The sequence below is a fragment of the Rhinoraja longicauda genome, chromosome 11 (genome assembly GCF_053455715.1).
Source record: "Rhinoraja longicauda isolate Sanriku21f chromosome 11, sRhiLon1.1, whole genome shotgun sequence".
NCBI lineage: Eukaryota > Metazoa > Chordata > Chondrichthyes > Rajiformes > Arhynchobatidae > Rhinoraja > Rhinoraja longicauda.
In genome coordinates this window covers 20,326,213-20,344,396 of record NC_135963.1, presented here as the reverse complement: position 1 = coordinate 20,344,396, position 18,184 = coordinate 20,326,213, and the positions used below count along the sequence as shown (strand labels likewise).

General features: G+C 44.0%; 1 protein-coding gene across 2 annotated transcripts in view; it reads left to right on the top strand.

Moving 5' to 3' along the window:
- zswim5 (zinc finger, SWIM-type containing 5) overlaps positions 1-18,184 on the top strand; it is a 225,988-nt gene that overhangs the window by 183,594 nt on the left and 24,210 nt on the right. For both annotated transcript variants that reach the window (XM_078408424.1, XM_078408423.1), the window contains exon 5: positions 3,751-3,930. In XM_078408424.1, coding sequence (XP_078264550.1) covers positions 3,751-3,930 — 180 coding nt within the window. The remainder of the gene's footprint in view (positions 1-3,750; positions 3,931-18,184) is intronic.

Sequence of the window (18,184 nt, the reverse complement as noted above, 5' to 3'; positions counted from 1 at the left end):
GAACAGGTGAGACTTCAGTGATGTTTTGAATGTGGTGAGTGTGGAGGAGTCTCTGACGGTTTGGGGTAGTGAGTTCCATAGGGTGGGAGCAGCGATGGAGAAAGCCCTGTCCCCCCAGGATCTGAGTTTGGTCCGGATGTGGGGGGATAGGAGATTGGCAGCAGCAGAGCGGAGGGTGCAGGTGGGAGTGTGCCTGTGCAGGAGGTCGGTCAGGTAAGATGGGGCCAGGTTATGGAGGGCTTTGTAGGTCATGAGGAGGATTTTGTACTGGATTCTCTGGGGGATGGGGAGCCAGTGGAGTTTGTAAAGGACGGGGGTGATATGGTCACGGATCGGGGTGTGGGTGAGTAGACGGGCAGCGGAGTTTTGAATGTATTGAAGTTTACTGATGATTTTTGAGGGTGCGCCATAGGCTGTTGCAGTAGTCCAGACGGGAGGTGATGAAGGCGTGGATGAGGGTTTCTGCAACTGTGGAGGAGAGTAGAATTTAAATCTTTTCTATGTGTAGGAAGGAACTGGTGGAGAACGGTCTCAACCCGAAACATCACCCATTCCTTCCATGCAGAGATGCTGCCTGTCCCGCTGAGTTACTCCAGCATTTTGTGTCTATCTTCGGTGTACAATCTTTTCTATACAGGCTATTGTTGTTCCAATTTGGCAAAACTCATATTTGATATTTTGCCAACTAAAAACAGCTGTACATTTGATTGTCCAGCCAGTGCAGAAATGCACTGTAAAGGTTTAACCCCATCATGACACAGGAGTAACCAGGTGAAAATAACATGTTTTTATTGTCAGGGCAGCACGTGGAAGTTTTGAGAGTTGCAGCCGGCAGCCTCAAGGCATCCAGTCCTTGGGAACAAACCTGCTTAAAAGTCACGTGGATTCAAAGATTAGGTTTCACCCCCTTCTCTGTCAATGACTTCAAGGCTTCAGATATTTCCTTGAATAATGTTCACTTTTCAGTCGTCCATTATAACTAAAGTACATTATTATTTGCATTTACTATTGCATGAGGGCTTAATAAATTCACCGCTCTTAGTGATGCAATCTGTTTAATTATATCGTTATGTATACAATGAGTCTTGGCTGCCCCAAGATCTACTGCCATGTAATTCCATACTTTTGGTGTACTTATACATTCTATTCTTTTCATTCATTGTAGCTGGATTAGAGTGGTACAAATTGTGTTAGCTCCCAGTACATTAAACACTGCAGTCTATTCTGCGCCTCTCAAGGCTGATGCCAGATAAGAATTCAAGAAAATTGTCGGCATAATTAATTTTAGGACAAATCAATTACTGTTGCAGCCTAACGGTATGACTTCTCCAACTTTAGATAGTTCCTCTGTCTCTCTCTTTCCCCCCCTCCCCCTTCCCAGTTCTCCCACTGTCTTCCTGTCTCCACCTATATCCTTTCTTTGTCCCACCCCCTTGACATCAGTCTAAAGAAGGGTCTCGACCTGAAACGTCACCCATTCCCTCTCTTCTAGATGCTGCCTGACCTGCTGAGTTACTCCAGCATTTTGTGATACCTTCATTGGTCTGCAATTCAAGTACCTCTACCGAGGCATTAGAGTAATCAGATAATCATAATGACTATGAAATGTTAACATGAATGGAGGACAATTGGCTAACGTTAATGTGCATATATGGTGTTTCAGAAAACATAAGCGTTCAGGTTCAGGAACAATGGTGCTATTTACACTGTCTAAAGAGACTCATATACAATAATATATTTTGATGAAGATGTTAAAATATTGAATTTGTAGCTGATAGGAACAACAAAAAAGCACCAATAATAATGCAATTAAAAAGTTACGGCATGGAAAGAACCATTCAGTTCTGTGAGACTAGGTTGAGGTTTTGCACGGGCATTGTACTAATAAGCCTCATTCATCAGAAACTTGCTGTAGCCTTGCAGAGCCTCCGCCCCTCAGCATCTAATTGTCTCTTGAAAGCATTGTGGAATCCGCGACCATCAACGTTTTCGGCAGTGAATTCCAACGCCCGACTGTTCACTGAATGCGAAGCGTTTCTCATGACACACCTAGCTCTTCTGCTAAAACCGTTTAGAAATGGAAATAAGGCAATTAAAAATCCCTTCACGGTTTTCAATGTTGCAATCGGCACACTTCTGCCTTCATGCAGATTGTCCAACAGAAACTTGAACAGATGTATTCAAGAGAGAGTTAGATATAGCCCTTAGGGCTAACGGAATCATGCAGGAATGGGGTACAGATTTTGGATCTGTTTTTCTATGAAATGACCATTTACATTGTATTTCTCTGGCATCAAATCCACCCAGGGGAATCCTTCTAACAGTTATCCAACAAATATTAACGCACAACCATATTAGGTTGAACAGATGACCTAGGCTTTAAAGAGCTTCCACAGACAGAAAGAAACCTGGAGATCTGATAAGATCATGACAGGCAATCCAGAGTTTTAAACCTTGACAGCTAAAGGGTAGCCTCCAAGGGTAGATTAAATTGAGGACTCCCAAAAAAAAGACATTGGACAATTTTAAATGCAAGCAAAGATGATCAAAATAGAAGCTTTGTGACATAGTAGGCATTTTCTTCATTGCTGAACAGATACGCAATGCCGCAAATCAAAGATGTTTTGGATCTCTTTAATATTGAAGGTAGGCATTGGGAATTAATAAAGTGTTGGGATTATCTGATTACTCTAATGCCTCGGTAGAGGTACTTGAATTGCAGACCAATAGGTTCGGACTCACCTACTTATATGTGCTATCTCCCCTCCTCTCATTCCTGTTGCAACCCCTCTGCTCAAAATGTCAACTGTTCGGCTGTCTCCTCAATGTTACTTGACCTGCTGCAGTTCCTCCAACAGTTTGTTCTCTGCTCTAAGAAATGGTATCCTTGCTTACACTTCCAATGCCGGTATTTAAAAATGTATTTGAGAATTAGGAAGGACGATTGAGTGAAATGTTAAAGAATGTGGTCTTGAAGAGCACATTCTCACTGAGAATAGGAAGACTTGGACTGAATAAAGTGAAATAAAATGGGTTAGGATAGGATCCATAGGAAAAATAGCCTTTTGATGAACAATGGGCTCTCAGTTGTTCAGATTGCGTGCTTCCATATTGTATCTCCAAGACCCAATGGGTATTAAAGTATTCGTAAGTTATAGGAGCAGAATTAGGCCATTCAGCCCATCGAGTCTACTCCGCCATTCAATCATGGCTGATCTATCTTTCCCTCTCAACTCCATTCTCTTGCCTTCTCCCCACAACCCCTGACACCCATACTAATCAAGAATCTTTCAATCTCCACCTTAAAAATATCCATTGACTTGGCCTCCACAGCCTTCTGTGGCAGTGAATTCCACAGATTCACCACCCTCTGACTAAGTAGTGGAAGTATGGAAGGTTGACATTTAACAGCCTTTCTCAGAGCAAATAAAACTAATTTTGAGCTGCCAATCTGGGGAAACAAATTGTGGCAAGAATACCTTTGATAGGCCTAGAAAGTTATGGGATGGGATGTGGAATAATTACCACGATACAATTTTAGAGATAACTGTTCTACAAGAATGAATGTCTCACGAGCTGTTAGCTGTGCACATTTCAACCATAATGCTTGATATTGCTTGCTTTCTTCCATCCCCTGTGCCGATGGGCCACATTCCACATTCTGTCTAATTCCTAGGTTACAGCGTACATTGTTTGACACAGCAATGATTGAAATGCCTCATCACTGGGAGTTATCTCCTTCCTTTTCAGGTGCACTGTGGGTGTGCATTGTGCTGAACCCTCACTGCAAACCAGATGAGAAAGTGTCCTGGCTCCGACAACTGAAGAAGTGGAGCGACATGGATGTCTGTCCTCTCGAAGATGGAAACTATGGCAACGAGTTACCCAACATCACCAATGCCCTTCCTCAGAGTTCCAACCAGAACCCAGGTGAGTGCAGATTATAAGGGAGTCTTTGAATGTTGGGGGAAATTGAAGAGATTAGTTTATTTCTCTGATGAATGTCAATTTACATAAACAATAATATATGACAGTGGATAGCTGGAAGCAACTATGAGACTATTAGTCAGAGAACTTTGATAATATCGGGGTGGAAAACTGCAACATAGTTCTTAACTCTGTAATAAAATTTAAACTTATGTTTTACACATCACTGATGAGAATTCTTCCCAGACCATGCCTTGGTTTGTTTTTTGAGGCACGTTTATTTGATTAGCCCATTGGGCCAGGAATATTTTTTTACAAGGATTTTGCTAGGACTCGAGGGTCCGAGCTACAGTGAGAGGTAGAGTAGGCTGGGACTCTTATTCCTTGGAGTGCAGGAGGGTCAGGGGTGATCTTACAGAGGTGTATAAAATCATGAGAGAAATAGAACAGGTAGATGCACAGATTCTGCTGCCCAGAGTAGGGGACCAGAGGACAAAGGTTTAAGGTGAAGGGGAAAAGATTTAATAGGAATATGAGAGGTAACATTTTCACACAAATGTTGTTGGGTGTATGGAACGAGCTGCTAGAGGAGATAGTTAAGGCAGGTACTATCCCAACATTTAGGAAACAGTTAGACAGGTACATGGATAGAACAGGGTTGCAGGGATATGGGCCAAACACAGGCAGGTGGGACTAATGTAGCTGGGACATGCTGACCAGTGTGGGTAAGTTGGGTTGAAGGGCCTGTTTCCACCCTGTATGACTGATTTTATGATGATCAGATTTTGAGTTCCTCTTCAGTTTGGGTATAAGGTACAGATTTTAATGCAGAAATTAGGTAGCAGCCCTTGTGCTCTCAGTAGCAGCTCAAGGCGTTACTGCCAATTTTCACAGCCTTGTGACCAAATCGCATTTTATGTCTTGGTAACAAAAAACATAACTCGTAATTATTTCAGAAAAGTAGTTACTTCAGCCAGAGGAAATGAGATTATATAAAATGTCGCTGATTTATGTTGTATGTCCTATAAAATATCTCAACATTGAAATAATGGTTCGGAGGATATAGTTGCAAATTCACAGAAAAATTAATTCACGGTTTTAGCTGTCCAGTGCATTGTCAGTTATGTTTTTATAAAACGCTCAAGGTGAAAATTTTGAATACATTTTCACGAACAAATGCAATCAATAAAACTCATGGGGAAAGTCTTGGCGACCTTTAGAAATTTTTGACAACTACGATGAATTTTGATTACTTTCCTTTTTCAGTTAACCTATTTTTTTTGTTTTCTCCCTCTGAATATCTATTTTCACTGAGACAATTATTCTCATTATCATGTATTGGAATAAATATTCAGATCACAAGTGAAGAATGTCAGTTTCCTCCCATATGCGGGGAGAATCATAATCTGCATCTACAGTGCCCTCCATAAATGTTTGGGACAAAGACCCATCGTTTATTTATTTGCCTCTGTACTCCACAATTTGAGATTTGGAAAAGAAAAAAAATCACATGTGGTTAACGTGCACATTGTCAGATTTTAATAAAGGCCATTTTTATACATTTTGGTTTCACCACGTTGAAATTACAGCAGTGTTTGTACATAGTCCCCCCATTTCAGGGCACCATAATGTTTGGGACACAGCAATGTCATGTAAATGAAAGTAGTCATGTTTAGTGTTTTGTTGCATATCCTTTGCATGCAATGACTGCTTGAAGTCTGTGATTCATGGACATCACCAGTTGCTGGGTGTCTTCTCTGGTGATGATCTGCCAGGTCTGTATTGCAGCCATCTTTAGCTTATGCTTGTTTTGGGGGCTAGTCCCCTTCAGTTTTTTCAGCATATAAAAGGCATGCTCAATTGGGTTCAGATCGGGTGATTGACTTGGCCACTCAAGAATTGACAAGAAGGAGCTTTGAAAAACTCCTTTGTTGCTTTAGCAGTATGTTTGGAATCATTGTCTTGCTGTAGAATGAACCTCCGGCCAATGGGTTTTGAGGCATTTGTTTGAACTTGAGCTGATAGGATGTGTCTATACACTTCAGAATTCATTATGCAGAATTCATCAGCATTGTATCATCAATGAAGATAAGTGAGCCAGCACCTTCAGCAGCCAAATGTGCCCAGGCCATAACACCCCCACCACTGTGTTTCACAGATGAGGTGGAATGCTTTGTATCTTGGCAGTCCCTTCTCTCTTCCTTACTTTGCTCTTGCCATCACTCTGATATAAGTTAATCTTCGTCTCATCTGTCCACAAGACCTTTTTCCAGAACTGTGGTTGCTCTTTTAAGTACTTCTTGGCAAACTGTAACCTGGCCATCCTATTTTTACTGCTAACCAGTGTTTTGCATCTTGCAGTGTAGCCTCTGTATTTCTGTTCATGGTCTTCTGCAGACAGTGGTCATTGACAAATCTACACCTGACTCCTGAAGAGTGTTTCTGATCTGTCGGACAGGTGTTTGGGGATTTTTCTTTATTATAGAGAGAATTCTTCTGTCATCAGCTGTGGAGGTCTTCCTTGGCCTGCCAGTCCCTTTGCGATTAGTAAGCTCACCAGTGCTCTCTTTCATCTTAATGATGTTCCAAGCAGTTGAATTTGGTAAGCCTAAGGTTTGACTGATGACCCTAACAGTTTTATTCTTGTTTCTCAGTCTCATAATGGCTTCTTTGACTTTCATTGGCACAACTTTGGTCCTCATGTTGATAAACAGCAATAAAAGTTTCCAAAGGTGATGGAAAGACTGGAGGAAAGACTAGGTGCTGAGAGCTCTCTTATACCTGCATTAAGGAGGCAATTAAACACACCTGAGCAATTATAAATGCTGTGAAGCCATGTGTCCCAAACATTATGGTGCCCTGAAATGGGGGTGATTATGTATAAATACTGCTGTAATTTCTACATGGTGAAACCAAAATGTATAAAAATGGCCTTAATTAAAATCTGACAATGTGCACTTCACCCACATGGTTTTTTTCCTATTACAAATCACAAATTGTGGAGTACAGAGGCAAATAAATAAATGATGGGTCTTTGTTCCAAACATTATGGAGGGCACTGTATGTTAAATATTTTATGGGGAGAAATATAGGCATGTTGCATACTTTTCAAATTGAGCTACATGAACTGTGCCCCATTTTCATCGATATTTCTGCTGTGAGAATCAGGAAATCTTCACTTAACCAACCAAGATCTAGCAGGAAATAGACCTGACCAGAAAAACATTGTGACAAGGATTTGAAGCAAGTGCTTTGCAGATTTACAGAGTGCACGTGGAAATATCGTCTTCTGTATTGTCCATCCTAAGAATAGGTAATTGTGAAGGTTGACATCTCCACTGGTCTGAAACAAGTCATTCTTTCATAATCTAAGATGATTATTATAAGGACATGTCTGTAATTGTAACCTTGTTTATTCACCTGATTTTAATTCTAATTGTGCATAGAATCTTGGAAACTTGTAGATTGGAAGTACCATTTTGTCAATATCCACCAAAAAGGAACTGTTTTGGGTAATCCCACATTCTAACTCTTTATCCCGAATCCTTTTGCGTTTCAGCATTCAGGTGCTTCTCAATGTACCTTCCTAAATGTGCGAACAATTTTGTCCCTTCCCCCTTCCCCCCCGAGAGCTGCTGCCTCACAGCTCCATTATTCCATGATCAGGTACAACCCTGACCTCTGGTGCTGTTTGGGTGGAGTTTGCATGTTTTCCTTGTGACTTCCTGTGGGAGTCTCCATCAGGTATTCCATTGTCTTCCCTTGTCCCAAAGGCATGTGATTAGTAGGTTAATTGGCTGCTGTAAAATGCCCTTAGTCTATCGGTGAGTGGTAGAATTAGGGATGTGAGGAGAATCAAATACAGGAGAAATTAGTGGGCTAATGGAATAGCTTTGTAAAACAGCATAGAGTTGATGAGCCAAAATGGCCTCCTTCCATGTCGTAAGAAAGGATGGACAGCTTCTGAAATCATATTGTGCCCTTTTGTGGATGGTATCTTTTAGAGTCAAGATACGTTGTGCCCCTTTTGCGTATTGAAAAAGGTAAATTACCTTGTTGCAAATGTGGTTCTGGTTCAGCATATCTGGAGAGTAGTTCATAAGTAATAGAAGCAGAATTAGGACATTCGGCCCTTCAAGTCTACTCCACCGTTTAATCATGGCTGATCTATCTTTCCCTCTCAACCCCATCCTCCTGCCTTCTCCTCATAATTCCTTAACTAATCAAGAATCCATCAGTCTGTGCAATAAAAATGCCCAATGCCTTGGCCTCCACAGCCACCTGTAGCAATGAATTCTACGGATTCATGACCCCATGATTAGAGAAATTCCTCTTCATCTCCTTTCTAAAGGTAGGCCCTTTTATTCGGAGGCTGTGGCCTCTGGGCATAGACTCTCCCACTAGTGGAAACATCCTCTCCACATCCACTCTATCCAGAGTAGTGGGGGCCAGCTGGGTAATAACAGTCCCATTGGAGTTACTCAGTTGGTTATTCACCTTGTAGAAATAACTTTCAATAGACCAACTTCACCTAAATATATGATCAGCATTCTGTTTATTCACAAAATGCTGGAGTAACTCAGCAGGACAGGCGGCATCTCTTTTTTGGGTCCATGGATGAAGTTGAGGGGGGAGGTAAAGGGACAGGTGTTGCATCTCCTGCGGTTGCAGGGGAAAGTCCCCGGGGATGGGGTGGTTTGGGTAGGAAGGGACGAGTGGACCTGGGAGTTACGGAGGGAACGGTCTCTGCGGAACGCAGAAAGGGGAGGGGATGGGAAGGTGTGGCCAGTGGTGGGGTCTCGTTGTAGGTGACGGAAATATTGGCGGATGACGTTGGATACGCTGGCTGGTGGGGTGGAAGGTGAGAACGAGGGAGATTCTGTCCTTGTTACGAATGGGGTTACGCATTCTGTTAGTATAATTCCTTTTTGTAACTTACTGGTCAGATTTACCACTAAACAGTTTAGAAACTAATTAATTCATGAAAAATATTTAGTACAATCTTCTTAAGATTTGTCGGTGGTTTGTTTTGTTCTTGGATAAGGACAATAAAGGCCAGGGTCATTTATTCCCCATCCCTTGGATTCTGAGGAGGTTGCGCGAGATGTTCTTCCATGTGATGGTTATTTCTAAAACAGAATGGATAGTTAAGAGGGTTACAAGCATACTAGGGTGGTGAGGAAACATTATTTGTGGTGAACTATATGCCTGGTGTAGTTGATTCCCTTCCTCGAAAGAGATACATGAGCCAGATGGATGTCTAGGACAGTCAGATAAGTCCCATGATTATTTAATCTTAAACAGGTTTAAGGTGAGGGCGGAAAGATTTAATAAGATCATAAGAGATAGGAGTAGAATTAGGCCATTCATCCCATCAAGTCTACTCCATCATTCAATCATGACTGATCTATCTCCTGCCTTACCCCCTTCTCCTGCCTTCTCCCCATAACCCCTGACAACCTACTAGGCACTTGAGGGGCAACATTTTTTTTTACAAAAAAGGTGGTGGTCAAGTCAAGTCAAGTCAAATTTATTTGTCACATACACATACTCGATGTGCAGTGAAATGAAAGTGGCAATGCCTGCGGGTTGTGCACAAAAATGTATGGAACTAGCTGCCAGAGGAAGTAGTTGAGGCAAGTACTTTCACAATGTTTGAAAAAACATTTGGACAGGTACATGGATAGGATAGGTGTATAAGGATATAGGCCAAACGCAGGCAGGTGAAACTAATGTAGATGGTGCAAGTTTGGTCGACCTGGGCAAGTTGGGCCGAAGGACCTGTTTCCATACTGTATGACTCAATGATTCTCGTCTATATATTAATAGATCTATTTAATTAATAATTCACTACCTGCATGGGATGTAAACTTTCAATCTTTGCTAATTCAGGACCACAGACTGATGATATAAAGAGCAAATTGAAGATGTGTTTAAGTATATTTATTAAAGATGTTATTTCGTTTTGAAAATTCTGCTGTGTATGTCATTTTTAATTTCTAGTGGATGGAAGAAACAGGCATTAACTGTTGCTTTCAGTTTAATTTTCATAGACATAAATATTGATTTACTGCACCTTGGGAAATGCAGCTTGTAATCTATATATTAAAACTCTCATTTGTTCGCTTGTTCCTGAACTGCAGCCAAAACGGTACACGATAGCGTGACAATTTTAGGACTACCTTACTCATGGTCGACCCGCGGTCCTATTGCAAGAAGTTTAATTGAAATCGGTGTTATATTTTTAAAGTTATTCACATTTTAAAGTTTAATAAACCACGCATGCACAGTTGGGCTTCCGTTGATCTGGTACTAATGGAAGATGGCCACCGCATCCGCGCATGCGCAGAACAAACGCATCCACGCCTGTGCAGTTGGGGCCCGTTGAGCAGGTCTCTTGGGGGCGGGAGAGCCAGGCCTGGTGCCTGAGGGAAGCAGCCGGAACCTGGGCCTGGACGTGACCGAATAACTGCGAGCCTGAGGTGGGTCAAGGGGAAAGGCAGCAGCAGCAGCAGTGGTGAAGCTGGGCGTTGTGGAGGTGGAGGCCGAGGCTTGGGCCTGGCGCTGGGCCCGCCCTCGGCTCCCGCGTCCTCCCTCCTCTCTGCGGCCGGCTCAGCGCCTTCCCCATGACGCCCAGAGCCAAAGTCCAGCGGCCCAGCAACAGTGGGAGAGCCGCCGCCGTCTACCACTGAACATCACCGCACCGGGACAGGACTCTCCCCCCACCCCCTCCCCCCACCCACCACCCCCCCCCCCCCCCCCCCCGCTCCACCAATGGCGGCTGCCCGGGCCAGGAGACGGGTTGCTCCCAGGTAGGAGGGGGGGAGGGAGGGGGAGGGGGGGAGGGAGGGGGAGGGGGAGGGTGGGGAGGGAGGGAAGTGAGGGAGGGAGAGAGGAGGAGGAAGGTGGGGAGGGAGGGAAGTGAGGGAGGGAGAGAGGAGGAGGAGGAGGGGGGAGGAGAGGGGAGGGGGGGTGTGGGGGAGAGTGGTGAAGGTGTGGAATTCTCTGCCTCAGAAGGCAGTGGAGGCCAGTTCGTTGGATGCTTTCAAGAGAGAGCTGGATAGAGCTCTTAAGGATAGCGGAGTGAGGGGGTATGGGGAGAAGGCAGGAACGGGGTACTGATTGAGAGTGATCAGCCATGATCGCATTGAATGGCGGTGCTGGCTCGAAGGGCTGAATGGCCTACTCCTGCACCTATTGTCTATTGTCTATTGAGAGGGGGAGGGAGGGGAGTGAAGGAGATGGGGGGAGAGGGGAGGGGGGGTGGGGGTAGTGCGGGAGGAGAGGGTGCTACACCAAAGCAGAAGTGGTTTGGGCCCAACGAGTCCACTTGGTCTAGTAAAGTTATAAAATCCGAATGCTTTTTTGATTTAATTGTACAAAATAAAGGAGTTATGCTGATCATTTAATGAACATTATTTGTGCTACCGTAAACCGCAGGAGGTATTTCATTTCAGTTACGGGTGATTCCAATGCTCACCATCAATTTATTTTCAGAGTTCACGCTGTGAAAGCGAAGAATTCTAATTTTGAGATTAATTGAATATCACAAATGATTGCAGAATCATCCATTTCTAATAGATTCTGCTTGAGAGACACACAGCGCACCCAGTTAAGGTTAAACCCTTTCTGTGAATTTATTAAAGCAGTGTCAGTAATCATTTGCTATTAATAAATAGTTGATGAAATAATATGTTCGGCAAACCAAAAAAGTGAAGGAACTGATGATGTGTTATACAACAGCCTGGTTTCCATTCATTTCAAAAAGATATTGCAGAGAATAACCAGTAAGCAGAGGAAAAATGTAAAATCTATTAGATTCATCCATCTGTTCTGTTCCTCTCTTTGTCAGTCAATGCATGCCAATCTGTTAAATCTGGGTTTGGATTAAATGCCCAGGATATTTTTTTTGCGTGTATTACTGCACCAACAATGATTTCATCACCAAGCATTAACCTGAGGACACATAACTTAATGTTAATCTAGTTTATTCATGCATTTATACCATCTCTAGTTCAGAAAATGCTGGAGTAACTCAGCAGGTCAGGCAGCATCTCGGGAGAGAAGGAATGGGTGACGTTTCGGGTCGAGACCCTTCTTCAATCTGATTCTTCAGATTGAAGAAGGGTCTCGACCCGAAACGTCACCCATTCCTTCTCTCCCGAGATGCTGCCTGATCTGCTGAGTTACTCCAGCATTTTGTGAATAAATCGATTTGTACCAGCATCTGCAGTTATTTTCTTATACTTATTATATCTCTAAGTTCAGCCTTCATCTCAGTTTGTGCCATTAACGTTTCTCAGCAAACACTGTATTTTCTATCTTTGACCAAAGTTCCTGTGAGAACAATTTTTTCTCTCTCTTACTCTGGCTGCTCCCCTTGTCTTAGGTCTGCAGAGATGAGACAAACTTTGAATGAATATGGCAGATGTTCATCACCAGATTTAGGCCCAAAGCACATGGGCCACAAAAGCCTTTGTGACTCATTGAAACACAGAAAATTCTTAAGAGGACTTGTCAGGGTAGATACAGGCATAACCTTTCCCTTGGCTGGGTTGTCTGGAACAGAGATTACAGTCTCAAAACAAGGGGCCTGCCATTCAGGACAGAGATGTGAATGATCTTTTTGCCAAGTTGATGCTGAATTTTTGACGTTGTCTACCAAGAATGGTATTGGAGGTTCAAAGGCTGAGCATATTCAAGAACGAAATCTGGTTTTGTTCCTTTGGTCAGTGAAAATATATTTTGTTCATGCAACTCCCTTCTTGCTCCCATGACTCGATTTGCACTAAACTGCTGACCACCCATCTTCCCACCCTGACCGCCAGTTAATTGATATTGTTAGAACATAGACACGATATTTTATTTTTTATTTTTATTTTTTAAATTTAAATAGGTGCAGGAATAGGCCATTCGGCCCTTCGAGCCTGCACCGCCATTCAATATGATCATGGCTGATCATCCAACTCAGTATCCTGTACCTGCCTTCTCTCCATACCCCCTGATCCCTTTAGCCACAAGGGCCATATCTGACTTCCTCTTAAATATAGCCAATGAACTGGCCTCAACTACCTTCTGTGGCAGAGAATTCCACAGATTCACCACTCTCTGTGTGAAAAAAAACTTTCTCATCTCGGTCCTAAAAGACTTCCCCCTTAACCTTAAACTTTCTGCTGAGCATGATACAAAGTCAAACTAATCCATCCTGCTTGCAGATGATCCATTTCCCTCCATTCCTTGATATCCATGTGCCTATCTAAAGGCCACTTAAATGCCACTATTGTATCTGCCTCCAACACCACCACCCAGCAAGCACTTTCCATGCATTTAACACTCACTGGGTTTTTTTTAATTTGCCTCGCACGTCTCCTTTAAACTTTACCCCCTCTCGTCCTAACCTTATGCTCTCTAACATTTGACGTTTGCAGTTTGGGGGAAAGGGTTCTAACTGTCTATCCTTTCCATGCCTTTCGAAATTTTGTGAACTTCTATCAGGTCTCCCTCCACTCAACTTCCGACGCTCCAGAGAAAGCAATCCAAGTTTGTCCAATTTGTTTACCCTTTAATCCAGGAAACAGCCAGGTAAACCTCTTCTGCAATCTCTCCAAACAAAGCCTCTGCATCCTTCCTGTAATGGGTCAACCAGAGCTGTACACGATACTCCAAATGCGACTTAACCAAACTTTTATACAGCTGCAATGTGACTTCCTGACCCTCATACTTGATGCCCTGACCAATGAAGGCAAGCATACCATTTACCTTCTTTACTGCTCTGTCTACCTGCGTGCTGCTTTCAAGAAACTATGGACTTGGACTCGAGCCCTCTATACATCAATGTTGTTAATGGTTCTACCGTTAACTGCATACTTTCCTCCTCCATTTGACTTCCCAAAATGCAACTACTTTAACTGCTTTCCCTTCTTAGGCATTAGTTCCCTCTCCTTAAAAAAATTACCATCACCAGCCAGCCCAATACCAGGCCCTAATCTTCAAAAAGTATAGGACGGAACTGCAGATGCTGGTTTAAAACGAAGATAGACACATGAAGCTGGAGTAACTCAGTGGGTGAGACCGGTTTTCACCTAGCTCACAGCTAACAATCGCCTGTTTCCTTTATCATCGTTACTTTTTTGCATATCTTTCATTCATTTGTTCTATGTCTGCATCACTGTCTATATCTCTTGTTTCCCCTTCCCCTGACTCTCAGACTGAAGAAGGGTCTTGATTCGAAACGTCACCTATTCCTTTTCTCCAGAGATGCTGCCTGACCTGCTGAGTTACTCCAGCATTTTGTGTCTATTCTGATTTCCATAGAGTCTACCGCCTCGTCTCCATCCGCTCTTCGCTGTAGCCAAATCCATCATCACATTTTGTGGAACTCCTTTTGAATCTTTGTGGGCAGCTGAGAGCAAACTCGACCTCACCAAAATTTATAGTTTTTAAATCATTCGGGCTGTACAGAAATTTCCTTCAAGAAACGCTTGAGAAGATTGACGCAAGATTCATAAGGTCATAAGGAATAGGAGTGGAATTAGGCCACTCGGCCCATCAAGTCTACTCCGCCATTCAATCATGGCTGATCTATCTCTCCCTCCTAACCCCATTCTCATACCTTCTCCCCATAACCTCTGACACCCGATCTAATCAAAAAGGTTCTCAGTCCCTGCCACAAACTCCATTCCACAGGCACCCCCCTGTCCCTCACAGCTAACTGAAACTTAACCAAAGAGTTCACAGCCCTGGTCCCAGCAGATTTCAGAACCACATGCCCGTGCCATTACAAGCACAGACTGCTTCTACTGCTGTAATATTTCCCAATGTTTCATGATAATAATAATAATAATAATAAGCATTTATTTTATATAGCGCCTTATCGGGTGCTCAAAGCGCTTTACAAAAACAATCAACATAAAAACAAACAGACAAACTATCCTAACGGAAAAGCGGCGAATAAACAACGCCAGCGTCCTCTCACGTCAGGGTCCGGCAGTAGACAACAAAAAAGCACAGGACACACAGATACAATTTTTACACAAACAGTCATCACAGCGATTGCTCCAGGCATACCCTCACTGTGATGGAAGGCAAAGAAAAGTCTTATCTCCTCCTCATTCTTCTCCCGTGGTGCCACGAGGTGATCGAGGCTCCCAACTTTTTGAAGCCCCCACCGGGCGATGGAAAGTCCCAGGGCTGAGCCGAGCAGGCCGATGAAGGTCCTGAGCCCCCACTGGGTGATGGAAAGTCCCAGGGCCGAGCCGAGCAGGCCGATGAAAGTCCTGAGCCCCCACTGGGCGATGGAAAGTTCCAGGGCCGAGCCGAGCAGGCCGATGAAAGTCCTGAGCCCCCACCGGGTGATGGAAAGTGCTGCGGCCGGGCCACGCAGGGCAATGAAGGGCCTGCGAGCGGGTCGATCGTACCTCGCGCTTCGGGGCGGTCGAAGCTGCTACGGCTGGAGCTCCCAAAAACCGGTCGCCAGCCAGGGACCTGCGAACTCCCGATGTTGCGGTCTGCAGGGCCCACGGCCGAAGCCTCCGAGATGGTAAGTCCAGGCCCTGCGACCGGAGTCTTCAAGGTCGATCCCAGCTGGAGGCCGCCGACTCCACGATGTTAGGCCGTAGCGCGAACGGAGATACGACACGGTAAAGGTCGCATCTCCGTTGAGGAAGAGATTAGAAAAAAGGTTTCCCCCAACCCCCCCACCACCCCCCCACATACACAGAGTTAAAAATAGAACAAAACGTACATTAAACAATGACAATAGACAAAAAACAAAAAAAAGACAGAGAGACTGCCGGTGAGCCGCAGCTGCAGAACACAGCCACGCCCCTTTCACTGATGCCTTCCACCGCGAAAGTCCCTGGGAATTTAAAGCCTTTAATTCTAAGTTCTTAATCATTCCCAAATGAAATCATTTCAGAATTGATGGCCAACCCTCTTCAACAGTAAAATGAGAAAATGCTGGAAATTCTTAACAGGCCAACTTGCATCAATGGGAAGAGAAATGGGGCTAGTGTTTCAGGTTAGAGATCTGGGAAGCAGAAAAAATAAGTCCACTAAGCTGCAGTAAGGGAAGGGGGAAGAGGAAATCTTATTAATGTAAAACTTTAGTGACCATGGCGGAGAAACTATAAACAAGATTTTCTGGCCAAAGAGTGAATGGGAGCATTTAGAGAGTGAGAACATGCACACAAAAAAATCGGAGAGAAGAATACAAGAGTTTAGTTTAGTTTAGTCAAGAGATACAGCAAGGAAACAGGCCCTTCAATCCATTGAGTCCGTGCCAACCAACGATCACCCATACACTTGTTCTCTGCTTCACACTAGGTACAAATTATAGAAGCCAATTAACCCACAAACCTTAACGTCTTTGGAATGCGGTACGAAACCAGAGCCCCTGGAGTAAACCCACATGGTCACAGAGAGAACGTCCAAACTCCATACTAACCCATAGTCAGGATCGAACCCAGGTCTGTGGCAGTACGTCTACCACTGCATCACTGTGCCGCTCCTAGTTGTAGACGAGGAATACATGCATAGCAGGTCAGGTTGAGTTTGTCCTCCATTCCCGGAGTATATGATCTGTTGGATGCAGAGGCTCGAGGGCTGGAGAGCCAAGACCAGGGATACTATCCTTGTTCTGTCTCGGAGGAAAGGAGGTGGGATCAGAGGAAATACATGAGATATGGTCAATGGCTTGGTCAATGGTAGAGAGGAAGCCACAGTTCCAGAAGGAGGAAGAAATGTCTGACCACATTGCAGACTTCTGGACTCAACATTCAATTCCATAACTTCAGGTCTCCTGATTTCTCTGGTATTAGTCATCCATCATCAAGGCCGATCCATATTGGCTAGCTTGTTTGCTCCTTATTCTGTGTTTCTTTTTTTTTTTCTCTGGAAATGGGGGAAATGCTCAGCCTGACCTGCTAGGCTTCTTTTCCTACTCTGCACTTTGCAACTCCTACATTCTTTTGCCTATTGTTCTGCTTTCCAACTGCTTCCATTCACTCATTAACCGGGTGACCTAGTTTACAGCACATCCCCAGCCTCATCCCAGTTTTGGTACTATTGGAGACACCCTCCATTGTGCAGACAAAGGGTTTTTGATCTGAATGTTGTCTCTGTTTCTCTTCCATGGACGCAGCCTGACCTGCTGAGTATTTCCATCATTTTGTGTTTTTATTTTAAACTCCCTGTATCTTCCGTTATTTTGATTTTCACCTTAATCGTTGCCCTCAAACCTCTCTGCACCTATTTTTTGTCCATTAAATAGTATTTAAAATCTACCTTTTTAACCAAAATATTGGTGACCTACACTTATCTCTGTGGCCTGGTGTCGAACTTTATTTTGATATTGCTCCTCCGAGATACATGTGTACCGCACTTTATTAATAGGCAATACATAAATATATAGGACCTTTCTGTCCTTGGTCTCCTCCATTGGCAGTGAGGCTAAACGCAAATTGGAACAGCATCTCATATTTCGCTTGGGCAGCTTACAGCCCAGTGGTATGAATATTGATTTCTCTCACTTCAGGTAGCCCTGGCATTCCCTCTCTCTCTATCCCTCCCCCACCCAAATCGCACTAGCTTCTCATTTTCACCCGACAAAGGGCTAACAATGGCCTGTTTCCGTTATCATCATAACCTTTTTGCATACCTTTTATTCATTGTTCTTTATCTCTCCACATCACCGTCTATATCTCTCGTTTCCCTTATCCCTAACCAGTCTGAAGAAGGGTCTCGACCTGAAACGTCACCCATTCCTTCACTCCAGAGATGCTGCATCTCCCGCTGAGTTACTCCAGCTTCTTGTGTCTATCTTCAGGAGGGAGGGAGAGGGGATGAGGATAAGGGGGGGTTAAGGGGGGGGGAGGGAGGGAAGTGGGGAAGGGGAGGGGGGTGAGGGAGGGGGAGGGGATAGGAGAGGGGGGATGGGGGAGGGGGAGGAGAGGGTGCTGCACCAATGCAGGAGAGGTTTGGGCCCAACAGGTCCACTTGGTCTAGTCCAAGTGATAAAAGGCTATCACAATACGACTATATAGTAAAGCTACCTTTTGTGCAATCTGAATGATGAAAACGATTATGTACAACATTGAAATTACATTTCTGTCTTATTTCCCCAACCAGAAATGATTGCTTCTTTTAAGGAACATTTGTTATTTGCTTGTGTAGGAAGGAACTGCAGATGCGGGTTTAAACCGAAGATAGACATAAAAAGCTGGAGTAACCCAGCAGGACAGGTAGCATCTCTGGAAAG